This window comes from Cryphonectria parasitica (genome assembly GCF_011745365.1).
Source record: "Cryphonectria parasitica EP155 unplaced genomic scaffold M406scaffold_1, whole genome shotgun sequence".
NCBI classification, from domain to species: Eukaryota; Fungi; Ascomycota; class Sordariomycetes; order Diaporthales; family Cryphonectriaceae; genus Cryphonectria; species Cryphonectria parasitica.
Genome location: NW_024468909.1, coordinates 4,962,329 through 4,978,436, shown reverse-complemented (window position 1 = coordinate 4,978,436; position 16,108 = coordinate 4,962,329). Strand labels below are relative to the sequence as shown.

The 16,108-nt window shown below is 52.3% G+C and overlaps 3 protein-coding genes across 3 annotated transcripts; 1 reads left to right on the top strand and 2 right to left on the bottom strand.

Annotated features, from left to right (window-relative positions):
- Positions 1–547: 547 nt before the first annotated feature.
- Positions 548–1,576, top strand: M406DRAFT_248809 (LigB subunit of an aromatic-ring-opening dioxygenase LigAB; the record flags this gene model as incomplete). Its single annotated transcript, XM_040916563.1, has 3 exons — positions 548–676; positions 746–1,254; positions 1,351–1,576. The coding sequence occupies 3 exons, from the start codon at positions 548–550 to the stop codon at positions 1,574–1,576; spliced, it is 864 nt and encodes a 287-aa protein (XP_040781680.1).
- Positions 1,577–5,909: 4,333 nt separating this feature from the next.
- On the bottom strand, positions 5,910–9,446 carry M406DRAFT_244903 (Med5-domain-containing protein; the record flags this gene model as incomplete). Its single annotated transcript, XM_040916289.1, has 6 exons — positions 5,910–6,970; positions 7,024–7,561; positions 7,625–8,203; positions 8,260–8,540; positions 8,612–8,960; positions 9,003–9,446. The coding sequence occupies 6 exons, from the start codon at positions 9,444–9,446 to the stop codon at positions 5,910–5,912; spliced, it is 3,252 nt and encodes a 1,083-aa protein (XP_040781679.1).
- A 2,905-nt stretch (positions 9,447–12,351) lies between these two features.
- M406DRAFT_32938 (uncharacterized protein) lies at positions 12,352–13,101 on the bottom strand (the record flags this gene model as incomplete). The annotated part of the gene is made up of 2 exons (XM_040920419.1): positions 12,352–12,841; positions 12,914–13,101. 2 exons carry the CDS (start codon positions 13,099–13,101, stop codon positions 12,352–12,354), a joined length of 678 nt encoding a protein of 225 aa, XP_040781678.1.
- Positions 13,102–16,108: the final 3,007 nt, after the last annotated feature.

Below are 16,108 nucleotides of genomic sequence, written 5' to 3'. Positions count from 1 at the left end.
GCTTTCCCTTCCTTCCTTGCATACTGTAGACCCACTGCAATGGCCAAGACCCGGGGTAAGCTGCCGTGCAAGGTATATATTTGGAGAATCCAGGATTATTTCCGTGACTGTGGAGGAGAGACACACACATTGCTGTGACACTTCGGGACGGTGGGGTGGAATCGGTATCCCTTGAGCATTGGTGCTGGCGAGGGGGCAGCGTCTCCACCCGTCTAGTACTACCCTCTCATGCATTGTACCTATATGTTACATGCAGTGGATGAGCACTTTGGCCGCAAGGTAGAACGACCTTGTCGTGAATGTGGCTCCCGTCGCCACGGGAGAGAGCATGTCGAAACCGCAAGTCCAGATAACCGCCATCAGACCGTGAAACCTAACTTTACTATTATAGTCTTTCCCCACGAGATCATCATTCAAAGAGCTGGAAGCCATCTTTTTAGTTCTTTGTTCTTTACTTCCTTTCTAAATCTGCGAGACTGCCGACGCACGACTGCTGAGACAGACAGACATCATCATGGCTGCTAACAAGAAGAAACAGAAGGGCAAGATGGCCCCAGTCCACTTCTTCTCTCATGGCTCGACGATGATGCTGGGTGAGGACAGTGCTTCGGCCCGATATTGGGAGAGGATGGGTGATCAGGCTGTGAGGAACGGCGTGGAACATGTGATTATGATGGTGAGATTTCTTTTCGTCCCTTAATGGGCTGGAATATATCGTTTGACTCCTTGCTAAACCATCCCTTAGGGTGCACATTGGGCCACCACTTTCGATGGCGTCCTCATCTCAGCCAACCCTCATCCTGGCAAGAACCCAGTCGCCTTTGTCCACCCATCCAAATACGAGCAGTACAGGCTCAACCCAGACCTCGCCATGGTCTCCACCATCCAGTCTCACCTCTCCGCAGCAGGCATCGCCTCCAAGCCCGACGAGACATTTGACTGGATCCACGACACGTATCTCGTCCTGATCCGCATGTTTCCAAAGGGCTGCCCACCAACGACCATCATCTCGTCGCAGCACCGATACGACCCGCACTTCCACATGGCCGTAGGGGCGGCCCTGCGGCCCCTGCGTGACTGGGACAGCCACAAGGTCCTCTTCATCGGGAGCGGCGGCGCCGTGCACAACCTGTACCGCAACGTTTGGACGCCCATGCTGCGCTACAGGGACAACTTTGCCCAGCCCACGCCGCCCGAGGCCTGGGCCATGGACTTTCGCCAGGAGGTAATGGACGCTTTCGTCGCTGGTAACTCGTCCGCCACCCGGATTGAGGATGCCGCGTACGGGACGGTGTTGCGGTCATCATCATCATCATCTTCTGCTTATTCTTCGTCGGGCGAAAGTCCGAGGGGCGTCGGCGGGCCGAGGCTGAGGAGAAAGATGACGGCGCTGATGAAGCATCCCAAGTACAGAGAGGCGCATGCTACGGATGATCATTTCATGTCGAGCATCTTTGTGGCCGGGCTCTGTGGGGACAAGGACGATGAGGGGATGAGGGGGGAGTTGGGCGCCGAGGACTGGGAACTGACCAACATGTGCAATTCACAGTTTACGATTGGGAGTTGGGAAGATTGAAATGAATCTTGTGTCTTTTCAACCTTGTAATTACTTTATGTCCAGGTGTTCACACTCAACATAATTCATTTTCTATGTTGAAGAACGCTGCTGCCTGCATATAGTCTCACAACGAGGCTCATTCTTGACTTCTTTTATACCATTGGTCTGACTTTATAAGTTGTCATAAGATGCTAGTGTTGAATTGTAAATAGCCCTCGAGTCAACACGATCGTAGAGTTCTGATTCAACACTTGAGCACTTCTTAGCAAATAATACTTAAGTCCTGCTTTATCTCGTCCCGCCAGTTTGGGATGTCTGTTTCACCAAAGCTGTGGAAATAGAATGTCAATGCTTGATATCTCTGGGGTTATTACTACTAGACATTCATATGAAACATCACTTGTAACTGTATTAAAGGTTGCTTTTGAGTGTTTACTGAGAAATCAGCTGCTGGTTCCGACTTACATGCTTAGAGAAGCCCGCCCTCCTCCCGAGGTCTCTTTGGGAGGCTGAACAAATGTTAATATTGACAAGTACTAATCACATCATAAAACCCTCAGGATCTTTGAAATCTAATAATGTATATACTACAAGAATAAAGCACAACAATTCAGGGTCTCCATTAAAATTCGAACGGCCAAAGGTAAAATATCACCTGGCGAAGAATACTGAGCTCAGCTGATCATGACTGGAGAGCATTTCTTGGCATGCAGAGGCTACGATGAGATTCACATGGCAGAATCTGTAGCTGAACGATAGAAGTATTGTAATTCAGTGTGAGGACGAAGAAAAAGGCAAGCTGATCTCCACTTAAGGAGCTGCATATTGACCACCACGGACGGATGGGAGAATCGGCTGGCACTCAGCCCAGGCCCAAACCTGTTTAGATCATACACCATAGAAGCCACAAATTATGCATTTCACCGACTGACATGTCACTTCCCTTTCCATTCTTCAAGAGAATCAAATAAGAAAGATAAGAAGGAAGAGTCATCATGCGACGCATTCAGCTTGTCTAGAGCAACAAAGCGTCCCCTGGAACTCGAAACAAATTTCTATGACAGAGCCCCCCTGGGGCGCCATGTCGCTGACGTGACGCTTAATACATACTCTTAAGAAGTATAACACACCCACAGGATAATGTTGTGTGACCCACCACGATAGTTTCGCTAGCTATTACCAGCGCGTGATTCGAGGTTGGCGCAGTCTCCCCATCGTATTGTTTTCATCATCACTGATCCTTCAATAGATATGAACTTTGGCGCTTCAAGGTATTACGCGGCTCTGTCTCAATCCAGGTCCCTCTCTCACAGGTTAGACTTCCGCTTTCGCGATGATTCCAGTGCAATGCTGCTGTCTTGTAAGGTTTTGACGAGCTGGTAGAACCAAGAAAAGAAGATGGAGGGGAGGAAAAGGGCCACGGCTTCCCCACCCCCCCCCCCCCCAACCCTCGCACCCTCCTCAAAAGCGTTAATTATGTCGAACAACAGAGACGGCGTCGCAGCCTCACAGGAATTCTCCTGCAAGGCAGATCCCGATTTGCACATAAGGCTGCGAAAGTGCACACTTGTAACGTCGGTGAACCCCGCAGATGAGCTGCATATTTGGTCGCATGTGAGGGGGCTGAGTCTTTCGACTTGTGCAACCCACGGTAGAATTCTTTCCGACTTCTTGTAGTAATCATGCGGCTCTCGGCCTCTCTAGATCTCTCTGCGCTGCTTGTCTTGTGGGTGAAGAAAGTGTGAAGCTTCGGCATATAAACATGTGAACCAGGCTTGCCTGTCACCGACCCAAGTCCTCGAGGGGGAAATCAATATGGAGCAGCATCGTGCAACACAGACTATTGATTTCATTTCACAGTTTGGGTGAATCCCACTCAGCCAAGCAGATATCATCATGTGCTTGCAATTTCTTCAAACGGTGGTTTATGTCAACTGCCGTTATTATCGAGTGTCCTGCAAGTGCCATCCTCCTGCTCCCGCGCAGGCCCAGTCCGATGCTGGCAGTGCGGCAAGGCGCCAGGCCTGGAATTTCAATCTCCTCTCACTGCTCGTTAGCAATACCTCGAGTGGAAGTGCCGCAGCAGCACCTCACACCGAGCTGAACCGGTCGGCGGACCCCTCAAACACCCACCGGTGCGAAGTGTACACTTATGTGCAGTGTGACGCTGCCAAAGCCGCAAGACACCCCGACGATAGGTTCAAAGTTGTTCAGGACAGAAGAGGAAGACAAAAGCTCGTCTGTATCAGTGCCCAGAGGCCGGGCAGCAGTGTGCCCGATGAGCAGGTGGCATCGAGGCGGCCGATGAGAATGAGGGACGACATACGCTGCCCTGTCTGCCAAAAGATGGATGAGGCAGAGGTCCAGGCGAAAACAGAATATGCTGTGGTATGTCATGACCTCCAAGATACCAACCTGCTCTTGCTGACATAGCTGTTTGTCGACAGGAGGTCCCCCACGATCCTCGCCCCCTGCCACCATTTATAATTCCAACTCCTCCTCCTCCTCCTCCTCCTCCTCGACCACCACCACCACCGCCGCTGCCACCGTCGCCGCTACACGATAAACCAGAGCGAAAGAAGAAATGCAAGCGTCATGGTGTAAGTGTCTGGAATCCTCTGTATCCTACAAGTGTACTGACACTGCGAAAAAGTCCCACTACAAGTCTGGATTCTTCATTGCGTGGATAGGGAGCGGGGGCAAAAGAAGAAAGTAGAAGAAGGCTGTAGATGAATTGACTTGGTGATTTTCATCTTTCGAAAAAAAAAAAAAAAAAAAAAAAAAAAAAACCCCCCAAAAACCAAACTCATATGGAGTTGTTATTTATTTGTTTAAATGAAACTGATACACCATCCAAGATCCCGACGATTGTCTTCCGAGTTCTTTGCGGTGTTGTGTCCTTTTTGTTCCTTTTTGCTTTCATCTTTTGTGCTGGGCCGTACAGCCTTGCGTTCTGATGTTGCTGCTGTCCGAGAACGAAGTCGTTCCTCACGAAGTGAACTATAAATCGAGAAACAAGAAGGCTTCGGGACAGTGGCCTCTTTCGAAGCTCCTTTACTCCCACAATCTGACTGACACTATCAGTCTCCAGAACGCAGCCGAGGTGGGTAGTCGGCTCTATGTTGTGGAAGTCATTGTTGACCGCACAACTCAAGGCGGCTAATCTTGAAAGATGTTTTGCGCGGTTGGCACTATCCTACGGGTCGGTCTCCCGATCACGAGCTGACATCTTTTATCGACTTGAACGTCAAAGATTGTTCTGTGATGAATGCATTTAGTCCTAATCCTCGAGGGGGTTATTCTACAAATTCCAGGGGCGAGCGAAAAAGGGAGTGATAAGCAGTAAGAACTGCGAGAGGTTCGGTAAATTCGAGGAAATGGCACATTAGAAGAAAATGTGGAGGGAAGACCAGCATCATGAGAACACAAATTGAGCATTGCTGAGCCCTAACCACCAAACACACTACCTCAAACATGTGGCACCGGCACCACACCAGATAATGGTTGTCAAGTCAAGGGATGGCAAGGTAACATCAGCAAGACACCCTGGCAACCACGATGGGAGTGTATATTCTCACTAGACATGTCGAATAGCGCATGTTGAGGGGGGTACGCACATGGTCGAAACCGGGCAGGGATCCGCGATGCTATTACAAAGTAGACTGTGTCCACCCTTTTGAGCTCTGGCTACTCAATCCGGAGCCTCAAACATGTTTGGTACGCTTTATTCGGCCTGCCACTCCGACGGGCAGACACGGGAATCGTGCTGACGAGAGCCTCGCGCGTGGCTGCTGAGCGACCCGCTCAGTTTTCCCCGCTTTCTCATCTCAGCAGAATATGATAGTGGCGTACTTATCGGCGCGTTCGTCAGCAAGGTAGTGCACCGACTGACCGGCGAGCCTGGTCGATTTCTGTGGTACAGGAAGCCTCATCAGAAGCAACACAATGTCGCCGGCAGAGTTGCGCGCTTCAAGGAAACCATCACGAGTCCTATGATAAAGTTCGACGGGGGCCTTTGTGTTGATATCATGATTCTCCGATGCGTACAAAAGACGAACTCGATCGAACTCCAAAGCGCCGCCCCCCAAGCCTTGCAGGCAAAGCAGAGGCTCTCGCATCGCTGATCGGCACTGCGAGCCTGATTAAGAAGCATAAATTCGCTCGTTAAGTGTCGATGACTAGGTATACCTGAACGCCTGGCAGAATGTTAACTTTTCGATAAGCACGGGACCGAAGTGCAGGAGGCTTGCGCCTGGCCCCCAAGAAAGGCTGAGCACTGCATCTGGATCTTGTCGCAGCTCTGCCAGACAGCCTCGGCAAAGCACCGTCATGTGAAATCCAGACCGACAGGCTAAGTCAGATCCATATTTGCATCCCATCCATCCAGCCCATCAAGGCCCCAATCGTCCCCGCCGACCAGATCTAGCCCTGCCGCCGAATTCGAGCCAGCATCGAGACCCAGATCCCCGGCGCCGGCACTGAGATCCAATGGCAGGCCCGCGACCCCGGCAGAGTCCAGGGACATCGGATCTGCCATGACAGCTGCTGCAGCTGCGTCGTCGGCCACGAGAGCATCAGCGATGGCAGCGGCGGTGTCGAGGGCCGGCATGGCCAGCGCCGTGGGTGTCATCTGCTTCTCGACTTTCTGGTAGAGGCGCACAATAATTTCGGCCATGACGGGGTCTTTCTTCTGAATCTTCTTCCACTCCTCGGCCTCCCACTTCAGAGCCTCGCGTAGAGAGAGATGTCGCTGCGCAGGCACAGAGTTCGCTGGGGCGGCCGCATCGTCTAAGAAAGATGGTGAGGGGTTGCTGTCGATCGCGTTTGTCACATCCGGTGCGCATACAAGAGCGGCCGCGACGTCGTAACCGTAAGAAATGCTGCTATTGCCTGCCTCGGTTTGCGCCTTCAGTTCCTCAAGAATGGCGCGGAGAACCCGCTTTGCGCCTACAAGCTTCAGACCGACAAGAATCTGTCGATGTGAGTAAGCTGTTGGGATCACAGACTGTTGAAGGCTCCAAACGGTGAGTGCGTGGGTCGTATGCTTGATATTTGCGACCAGACCACCACTGCTGCTGGACCACGTCTCAACCTCCTGGACAGGCGCAGCGCCTGCCCTCCGAGACAGCTCAATGTTGTCTTTGAGGACCTGGAGAAGAGGCTCAACATCTTGACTCTTTGGGTTCTGGCGCTGGTAATTTCTCAGCCCGTTCTCTAGAGGCTTGGCCACGATGTTCCTGACAGAGTTGAGCATGTCGCTTGATTCCTGGGTCAACTTCTGGGTCGGTCTGAGAATGAGCTGCAGGATCTTGATGATGGCCTTGTTCTCCTCTGGTCGGTCGGTCCATAGACAATTTGCGAGGTAAATGATGGCTGTCACTAATGAGGGCAGCAAGAAGGGTTCCACGAGGTCTGCAACCTGGTCAATACGTGAAGACATACGGCCAGACCGTCAAAAGACTCACATTCAATACCCGTCTTAAGGCTCTCCTCGGAAAGATACCCAGTGCTGAACGCCAGAACAATATTGTGGAACAACGTAGGAATGAGGAGGTAGAGATTCTGTGGAGGACACGATGAGAGCAAGTCATCCGCTAGACCACCCCCATCGGTGTCAAAGAGGCCATGGATCCACCCATTCAAATTGCTCTTCTCTGGCTCGCTCAACCCATCCAGCGAGCGGCTGAGTTGGCCCTTGCCCAGGAGCTTCGCGATGAATGAGTCTGGAGACCTAAGCGCCAGATCTGAGGCTGACAGGTTGTAGCGGTAGACGAATGCCAGAAGCAGTAGGAGGACGGACCCAAACTCTTCATAGACAGGTTGATACTCCCCTTGATCATCCTCGTAACCCCAATTATCCAGTAGCTCGCACAGAGGCGTAAGGATGGTGTGGGGCTTGTCGAAAAGAAGAAGCACATCGAGATTGAGAGGGTTGCGGGCCAATTGGCTGCATAACTGCTTTAATGTCATCGTCTCCTTGTTGGCACAAAGCCGACCAAGCATCTTCAATAGCACCCCAAGTCAGCAGATGGCCTTACAAAACTGAGGATGTTGTACCGCTCTCACCTCGGTCAGGGCCTGACAGACAGCTCCGGCATTGCCCTCCATTTTATCCAACTCCGTTATGAGCCGCAACATGCGGTCATGGTCTGCTGTGCACTCCTGGACCAGTTTGTCCTTGACATAACGGCCACCCGCCGGCAGCGTCTGGTAAGCATAGTCCCCAAGCAGCTTGTCTATGCTGGACTCGGGCACCAGGCCATGCAGACAGCAGGCAGTAACGAAGTCGGACCGTACAGACTCGGTAAAGGGATTATTCTCGCCGTTCTCAAACAGCGACGAAAGCGTCGGGAACGTGTTCGTGTCCACTTGGCTAAGCGCATTCGTAATACACAGCTCGGAGTTGAACGGATACATGGGGCTCGCCGTCGCTGCGAAGGAGGCCAGGATGAGCGGAACTTTATTGATCAGATACGAGCGGAGGAGGTGTGCTGATCGCTGGCCTTCGTTGCGAAAGATGGCGTTCGCGAGGACGTCAAAGGATGCTAGTATGAGGTCGATCGTGGTCAATTGTATGTCTCCCTCGAACCTGTTGTGCAGATAGCTGTATAGAGACGCGTCGTCCAGTAGTGGTCGTCCAATCAACTGTAGATCATTAGTATGTTTCCATAGCGACATTTATTGTCCCTGTTGCCACTCACAGCCGCGTTGAGATAAATGTATAAGCCGGCGCGAGATCGAAGAATGTCCAATGGTTGCAGCACAATGCTCTGCAGGCCAACAGTCTCATCGAAAAGCTCGTCTATCTCCGCGTTGGCAGCCTCCTTCTTCTTGTCAACCGGCTCGAACCCAGCCAAGGTCTCTGTCCGGAACATTTCCAGTCTCGATGCGATCTGAGCAGCGCCTTGGGACTCTTGGGCGGAACCCGGGATGATAGACGGGACGAAATTCGCCAGACTCTTCGACAAGGCCTTGCGAACGCCTTTTTTCCCCCCATGTCAGCGGCATCCCAAGGGAGGAGGAGGAGGAACGTTTCTTTGTAGTGCAACTCACCTCTCGCAACGGGCTTACTCAAAGCCTGCAATACGATTGGATTCTCAACTATGCTCAGCAGTAGCATCACGAAACCTGCCCTTGCGTTCTCCAGTTGATCTCTAGCCTTCTTAGGTGCAGAGTATGCACTGGTGATCCCATCCATCATGACATCGTCCGGCTCAACGGGCAGCGCTGCGCTTGCAGATGTGAAGAGCATCATCCACCTTGCCATCATGAGCGACACCTCTATCGCATCCTTCCCATTCCGTATCGCGGAGCCAGTTCCCACAGCCTGACGCAGGCGGTAGAAGATGACCTCGTCGGACGTGAAGCTGCTCTGCCAGCGCGTCACCGTATTGCCCTTCCCCTTGCTGTTGTCTTGTCCGGCGGCATCAGATGAACGCTTCACGCCCTTCTGTCCCGCCACTGCCTTCTTGTGGTCGTCGTCATCGTCCTCGTTGTTTTCCTGCTCCTCCTGTTGCTGTCCCTCTCCATCCTTCGCAGCATCCACGATGGCATGCGCTGAGCTGTATCGTAGTAGCCCGGCCAGCACTGCCTGTAGATCGACCAAGCGCAGCTCTAGCAGGGTCTGCAGGTAGAACGGCACGCGCGGGTCCAGGGCGTTCTTGTTCCACGTATTGGGGCGCAGGAATAAGTCGGCGACGGGGAGAGGGCCGAGCGGGTGGCGGTTTGCGTGCAGGGGTACGAACTCGGCGAAGCGGTCTGGGTCGAGACGGACCTTGAGGGCGTATGTCAGAAACTTGTCCCACTGGCCGTAGGCCTCCTCAGCGCGTTGCTGGGGCGTGAGGAGGGAGCGATCTAGGGCCCCGTCGTCCCCAGCGGGATCGCCCATCTTGAGGGAGGCGATTATCGCGAGAGCGCCTTCAGTTGTAGCTTGTCTCGGTAAGTGTGGGATGTGAGGGCCTCATCAGGCGGTGAGGGGTTCAGTGCTGCGCTGAGCAAGGCGGACAGATGCAGGCTGGCGGCTGTTGTTTGCGACGGTGATTTCTCGAATACTATGTGTCCACTGCAAATAACCTTGGATCGGCAGGTGGGATCAGTCTGTGTCACAGTGCAAGTTGTGATCACTAATGAAGTAAGAAGAAAAAAAAAGGTGTGAGACTCTCTTCGGTTGTAAAAGTATTGTTTTGCGTGGTGCGGGAAAATGTCAAAGGACATTGCAATTGTTTAAAGTCGAGATGGCAAAGGCAAGGTACACAATGACATGTGCCCTGGAAGCTCGACAGAGCTAGAGTGGAAGCGGGACGAACCACTGTGCCTGCCGCAAGGCTGTCACTCGGCACGAACCGAGACGCATATGTACGTATAGTAATAGGTACTGCTACTACGTACTGTGGGACAGATTCAGTGGGGTCTTGTGGGGGGCTCGTCCGCCTGAGCACAGTATCATGACACTATGAACGAGCCCTTCACCCTTCAAGGTACTGACACAGTCAGCAGCAATGATGTGTCTGATGATGAAATATCACAAACGTGATAAGACACACGAGGATGAGATTTTTTCATATCACTATTCCCAAAAATCTGGGGTTCTAGATTTTCAACATTGACAAGAGTTACAGTCTTTTCTTGTTCTGAGCACTGCAGAGAGCGGTATAAAATGAATAAGATACGCTATATAGTGTCTAATGTCTCGGTAACTACCACATGCGACCATAGGTAGTGGAAAACTTGGGATCCCGTCTACTCTCCCCTAAATAAGCCACTAACCGCCGGATTAGTAGTTAAGTGGGTGACCATTAGCGAATACCCGGTGTTGCATGTTTTGCTGCCATTTTCCCTTTCTTTTTTTTTTTTAAATATCGAAATGTCCAAGATCAAGAGGGAAAGGATCAAGATTACTTTTTTTTTCCCCCCCTATCGTCGACCATCTATACAACGTTCGCTATGAAGATCATGACCTCAATTGCAACGTTGGTTCGAATATGCACTGTCGATGATACCTACATCATCCAGCAATACCCCATGCGAGGAAGTGTATACTACGTTGTCTAGGGCTTATTTATGCCTGTCGTTGACCAAGACAAATCCTTTTTTCCCCGAATCACAACGGATCTAGAATTCCAGGGCTTTTGTATCGCCACTTGACGCAGGGTATCCCTCTCGTCCCAGCCGTGCCTGAACCACTAGAGGTGATCATGTCAAAAGGGGGGTACATCCGAGTATAGTAGTAGCATTACTCGGCTCCGGTCCCCGGCTTTCTGATCTCGGCGCGGTCAACTTCTCCCAAAGAACACAAAACACCCCCGCCCCCGGAGAATAATCTCCCTGGAGGAGCACCAACCCGGTCGGAGCACGCACCCGATGAGACCAAGAGCAAAGACGGAGCGTTGTGGCGCAGAACCCATTCTCTTGCAACATCCTTCCTGTTTGTCGCCCTGCTCTGGGAGAGCAGGATGTCCGGCCCGATAGGAGGAAGCCGTTCACACCTTGGCCACGAAGAAAAGAGAAAGAGAAAGAGAAAGGAAAGGAAAGAAAGACAACCCTCAGTCACCATGAAAACCTTGGCCCCCTTCTCACGAAACCAAAAAGCCTGTCGGTTCTGAAATCTCGAACATCGACCTGGCGCGCCGGCTTGAACCCCCTCCCCCCTTCTGCGGCGGGTTTGTTGCTTTACGCCATCCGCATTGCAGATCCGACCCTATTTCCCCTGGGGAGTTCTGAATGGGGGCGGAAAACCCGACGATGAGACATACATACATAACACATGCCATAGCGAGAGTGAGGAAAGTGAGGCTTTAGCACTTTATGGGCACATAGATAAACCCCGGGAGCTTGGAGAGTCGATGTGGCGTCGTCGAGATGCATGATGGTCCGTGACGGTGCGCTCCGCTATTCCGAAGACTTTCGGTCCAAGAGATTCGCCCTCTTATTTGGGAGGGTGGCGTCATGTTTCTTTTCTTCTTCCGCCTCGTCGGCGGCCACTTATGCAAGATGCAATGTCCTGATCCTGCCTGGGGACGGGATGCTGGTAAAGAAGAAGGGCCGCGGCGCGTTATAAACCACAATGCTGTGCCACTTGTGGCGTCGTGGATTTCATCACTGCCTTCCAAGGCTGTCCCTGCTAGACCGTCTTTGTTCTTCAAGCCACGTCGAAAGAGACCATCTATTGCTGCTCTGTTCGGCATCGGAAGGGAGGCGGCGATGAGGCTGTCAAGGTGAGGTTGTATTTGGCAATGATGTTGGCAAAGCGAATCAGGGGGGCTGTATGTGTAAGGATACTGTAGTGTTCAATAAGATCTATGGATACTTCTCAGTGTAAGTCGCAGGACGACCGCACGCTCGGCTTGAGTCTGCCTCGTGTGTTCTAGAAACGTTTAATCGTCAAACGTAGTGCTGTCGGTCCTACGTTACGATCATGGTGGTGCGGGAGCATAGAAGCCCTTCCTGCTTGCCTGCCTGATACCCTCCCTCCTTGCACGTAAAACAACTTGTACCAGTAATGATCTCCCATATATCATCAATCATAAGTTTCTGCAGAAGCGAGCTGCTGGCTGGCCGTTCTATGCCTCTGTTTTTCGTCCTCCCGTCTCGAACCGCGGCGGTGAACTCTCCATGAGTGTGTCGGAGGCGTCCTACTGCTTTCGTTTCTTGTGGCTCCTCGGCACGCTGGGACCTCGAGCTCGTGCGGTCGATGGCGGCGGCGGCTTTTCTCTTCGGAAGGCCCTTTTTGGGGGTAGAATTCGGAGTCAGCCTCTTTCCTCCGGCCGTAATGAGTTCCACGTCCCTGTGATGCCCTACTGTGCCTCGCGCTTGACCCTCACACCTGGTGTCTGACCAGGTCGTCTCTGTTGGGCGGCAGCTCCTCCTCTCTCGGCATCTATCGGTGCCCGAGGTCCCAACATCCAGTCCTGCATGGCGAGCCATTCGCTCCAGCTCGTCTCTGCGCTGAGGATTTCATTCTCGCTGACGTTCTGCAGCGGCTTGAGGAACGGGACCATCTGGTCTCCGTCCATATCGTAGTCAGCTTTTACCTTGAGCCAGTTGTCGCTCTTAGCGGCAAAAAGATAGTTGCGCCGCTCTGCCTCGTGCAAGGATCCTATACCCGCCGCCCAGTCGTCTCCAAAGAAGCCGTGCAGGATACTAGGCACGTCGAATCCGGTTGCCACCAGTCGCCTTATGTAGGGCGTAAGTGTGACGTAAGGTACCTGGTGATGCTGGCCTGGCGACAGAGGCATAGGCACCTTGCCGGAAGAGTTCAAGGATGCCGGTCCAGGCCCTGACATGCTTGGAAACCCTGGCGGCTGTGGTCCTGTACGAGGGTTGTGGTGTGCTGGTGGCGAATATCCTGCGACGTACGAATAGACTGGGTGCGCTTTTTGGAAGGGAAGCTGGATATTGACGAACGCTGCCACGGCCTGCACTGGACCCGTGTGCTGTGCATGGTCCAGAAAATATCGCACGCATGATTGAAACTGCGCATGCCATTCGAAGATGTCGAATTGAGCCTCGACAAAAGGCTGGTGCTTTCTCAGAAATGTCAGCATGCCCTTGTACAAGCTACACTTTACGCAGATTTTTTTTTTGGGGGGGAGGGGGGATACATAAAAAAGAAGCAAGGAAGAAAAAAGCCATATGGCTAGGGCCAGAGGTGACGCAAAAAGCTGGGGCTTGTCGAGGATGGAGAGAGGGAGCAGTCAATATGTTAATTACCTGTGGCTGCTGAAATGATGACCCAATCCCCAATGGGTTCGAAAACGCCATGTTTCTGAAAGCGAGGGAACCAAAAAGATGAAGAAAAGAGTCAAGTATCGTCGATACACGAGCAGCGGTCTCGGCTGCAATGTCCCTAGACTGGGCACCGGTGTTGCTTGAACACACAAGTTTTCAAGTGCGTAAGGTTTCGCGAATGTGGGTTGATGGGTCGGAGTATTGAGATTCGTCCGGTGTCTGCAGTAGCCATACTTTCAGCTTGTTTTCTACCAATAAAACCTTGGGTGGGCCAGGCTGGATGGAAGGGAGCCGAGAGCTGCATCGTACCTGTCTATACCTGTCGTCCTGCACTTATTCTCAGATCCATCAATCGTGAAGTCATTCGGCCGACGATCCCCAGTGTCATGAGTCGTAAATATTGGTCCCTGAGAACGAGCGCGGGGAGCAGCGAGGTGTCTAATAACACGACAACACGCGCAGCAAATTTGGGCCGTTATGTGTGCGCTCGATTGACTGCTACAGCCGTCTGAGGTGTGTGGCAAAGTGAAGAAGCTAGAATAATTTTAAGAGAGAATGCAGCTGGATCTAGCATAAGAAAAGGGAAACGGTCTTGGTTGAAATTATTGTTTTTATTGTAGAGTATGGGAATATAGAACAATTCTGGGCGTGTGCAAGATTTCTGGGCGAGAACAGCAGGTGAAAACGGACTTGTGGTTGTTTTATATTTCCATGCCTCATATGCGTGTGGATGGGTTGGGGTAGTATCGTGCTCCGGAAATGTGAGAAGTGAGGCAGACGAGGATGCATGAAGGGTCACCTTCCAGGCCATATGCGGGTCGAACAGGGTATACAACAACGTACATACACAATACATGTCACTGTGAACCTCGCCTTGCCCCCCCCCCTCCCCCCGCCGGGAGGTCACCAGCAGCGCATGGCCGATCAAGGGCCAGGCGCCGCGAAGGATGTCGGCAGCGTTTCTGCGTCCTTGCCCTGCATGGCGCAACTCCAAAAGTGTCATAGACGACGGGGCCGGATGATGAGATGCAGCACGCGCCTGCAAGGGCCAAAAAGAAAGACGGGCTAACAAGAGATGTCCACACGAAAGGAGGGCTGCTCGTCCGATGTCACCGAAGGTATCCCCAACGACAAAGCAGACTAGGGAGTGTCCAAGTCGTCCGCCCTGCAGGCGCAGGGTCATCGGGAACTTGCTGAAGCCAGATAACCGAGAGGAAGCCACAGGAACGAATAGACAGTGCTGCCAGCCGTGCTCATACGTTCCCTTGGTCCCCTGTGGGCGGGAAAGGGGAGAAAGAAGGGAGAAAGAAAGAAAAAAGAAAAGGAAAAAACAGGGGTCGCGGCAGCTCCACGAGCTCCCTTCCTCAGCGCTTGTCAGATCGATCGGCCGAAGCGCGAAAAAAAGAAAAAAAAAAGTATAGAGAGGCGAGACCCTGCGAGGCCAGTGGCATGGGTACACTGCAGCATGCATGCATCCATCCATTGAGGGACGTCCGCACGAAATGGCAGCCTCAGAAATACAAAAGAATATCGAAGGTATCCCGCCGAGACTTGCGACCCTGCTGTCAACCTCACAAGATCATTAACGTAGCATCTTTAGCTGGTCTCATCTTGGGAGCAGGAACAACAGATGCGACTGGGCTTCTGATGAAAGAGCGGGAAAAGCATGAGCAAGAACAGGATCGGCCATGGTAGCAAAGATGGGCATTGCTTGCGACTTTCTTGATGACGGGTTGCCTCCGGGAAAACCTGCCGTGGCCAGAACCCACCCGTTGTGCAATCGATATAAGAGGGGGGGCTCTGGTGATCTAGACCTTGCAGCTGAGCAAGGAAAACAAGAAGAAGATCAACATGAACGAACACGAGACGAAAGAGCGAGCCGAGATGCAGACTTCTCCTGCATTGCAAGAGAGGGGGATGATGAAAATACCAAGTTGCACTGTCGAGTGGGAAGGTGACATCTCAACTTAACTAAAAACTCCACGAGCTGAACTAAAGCCACTGTACTGTAATAAAATACAGAAGCAAAAGTGCCACTTGGGAAGACCCCTGCTAAGCGGGATGAACGAGCCAATTGCGTAGCCCCGGCTTCAGCGCTGCCCCTGTTACTATAGTAGTCCCTTCCCTTCAGGCCCTCCCGACCCCATAAAGTTCAACCCTTCCCCCCCACCCCCCACCCCCCGAAAACACCGCCTCTATCGAGTAAGTACTAGGTAGCTTGTACCGACTGACGTCTGGAGTGTAGCACCGTACTTGCCTGCTGAACACGGAGTCGAGGTAGACAAGCACCTTCTGCGAGTCACGCTCGCTTTGGACTGCATCATCATCCCACCGTGACTTCATAGGTGCTGTGCACTACCTTCCCCTACGGCATCAATGCATGCCTTATTCCATCCATTTCAGACATGCAAGGTGCGCCAAATTGGGCAGGAACCCGTCCCGCCAGAAATCCATGAAGCTACGCGGCAGCCATGGTTCCAACCAAGACCAAGTTCACGTGAATCCAGCAAGAGATGTCGACCACGGGGGATCAAGATTGATACTGCTGCGATAGCAGGATATGGTTGGTCTTCACGGCGCATCTAAACATCTGTTGGCCCGTTCTACAAGCAATTTGGTTGACGGCTTTTGTATCTGTTTTGAACCCAGACACTGCTTTCTATCCTCGACACGGTCCGCATCTCCGACCGCTAATGCTGGCCTTCCAAACTGTGACAGACTTTGCCTTGGGGGAGGGGGGAATCTACTTCTGATCTGCCTAATTTCTGGCCTGTGAATACACACACACACACACACACACACACACACACACACGCACAAAAA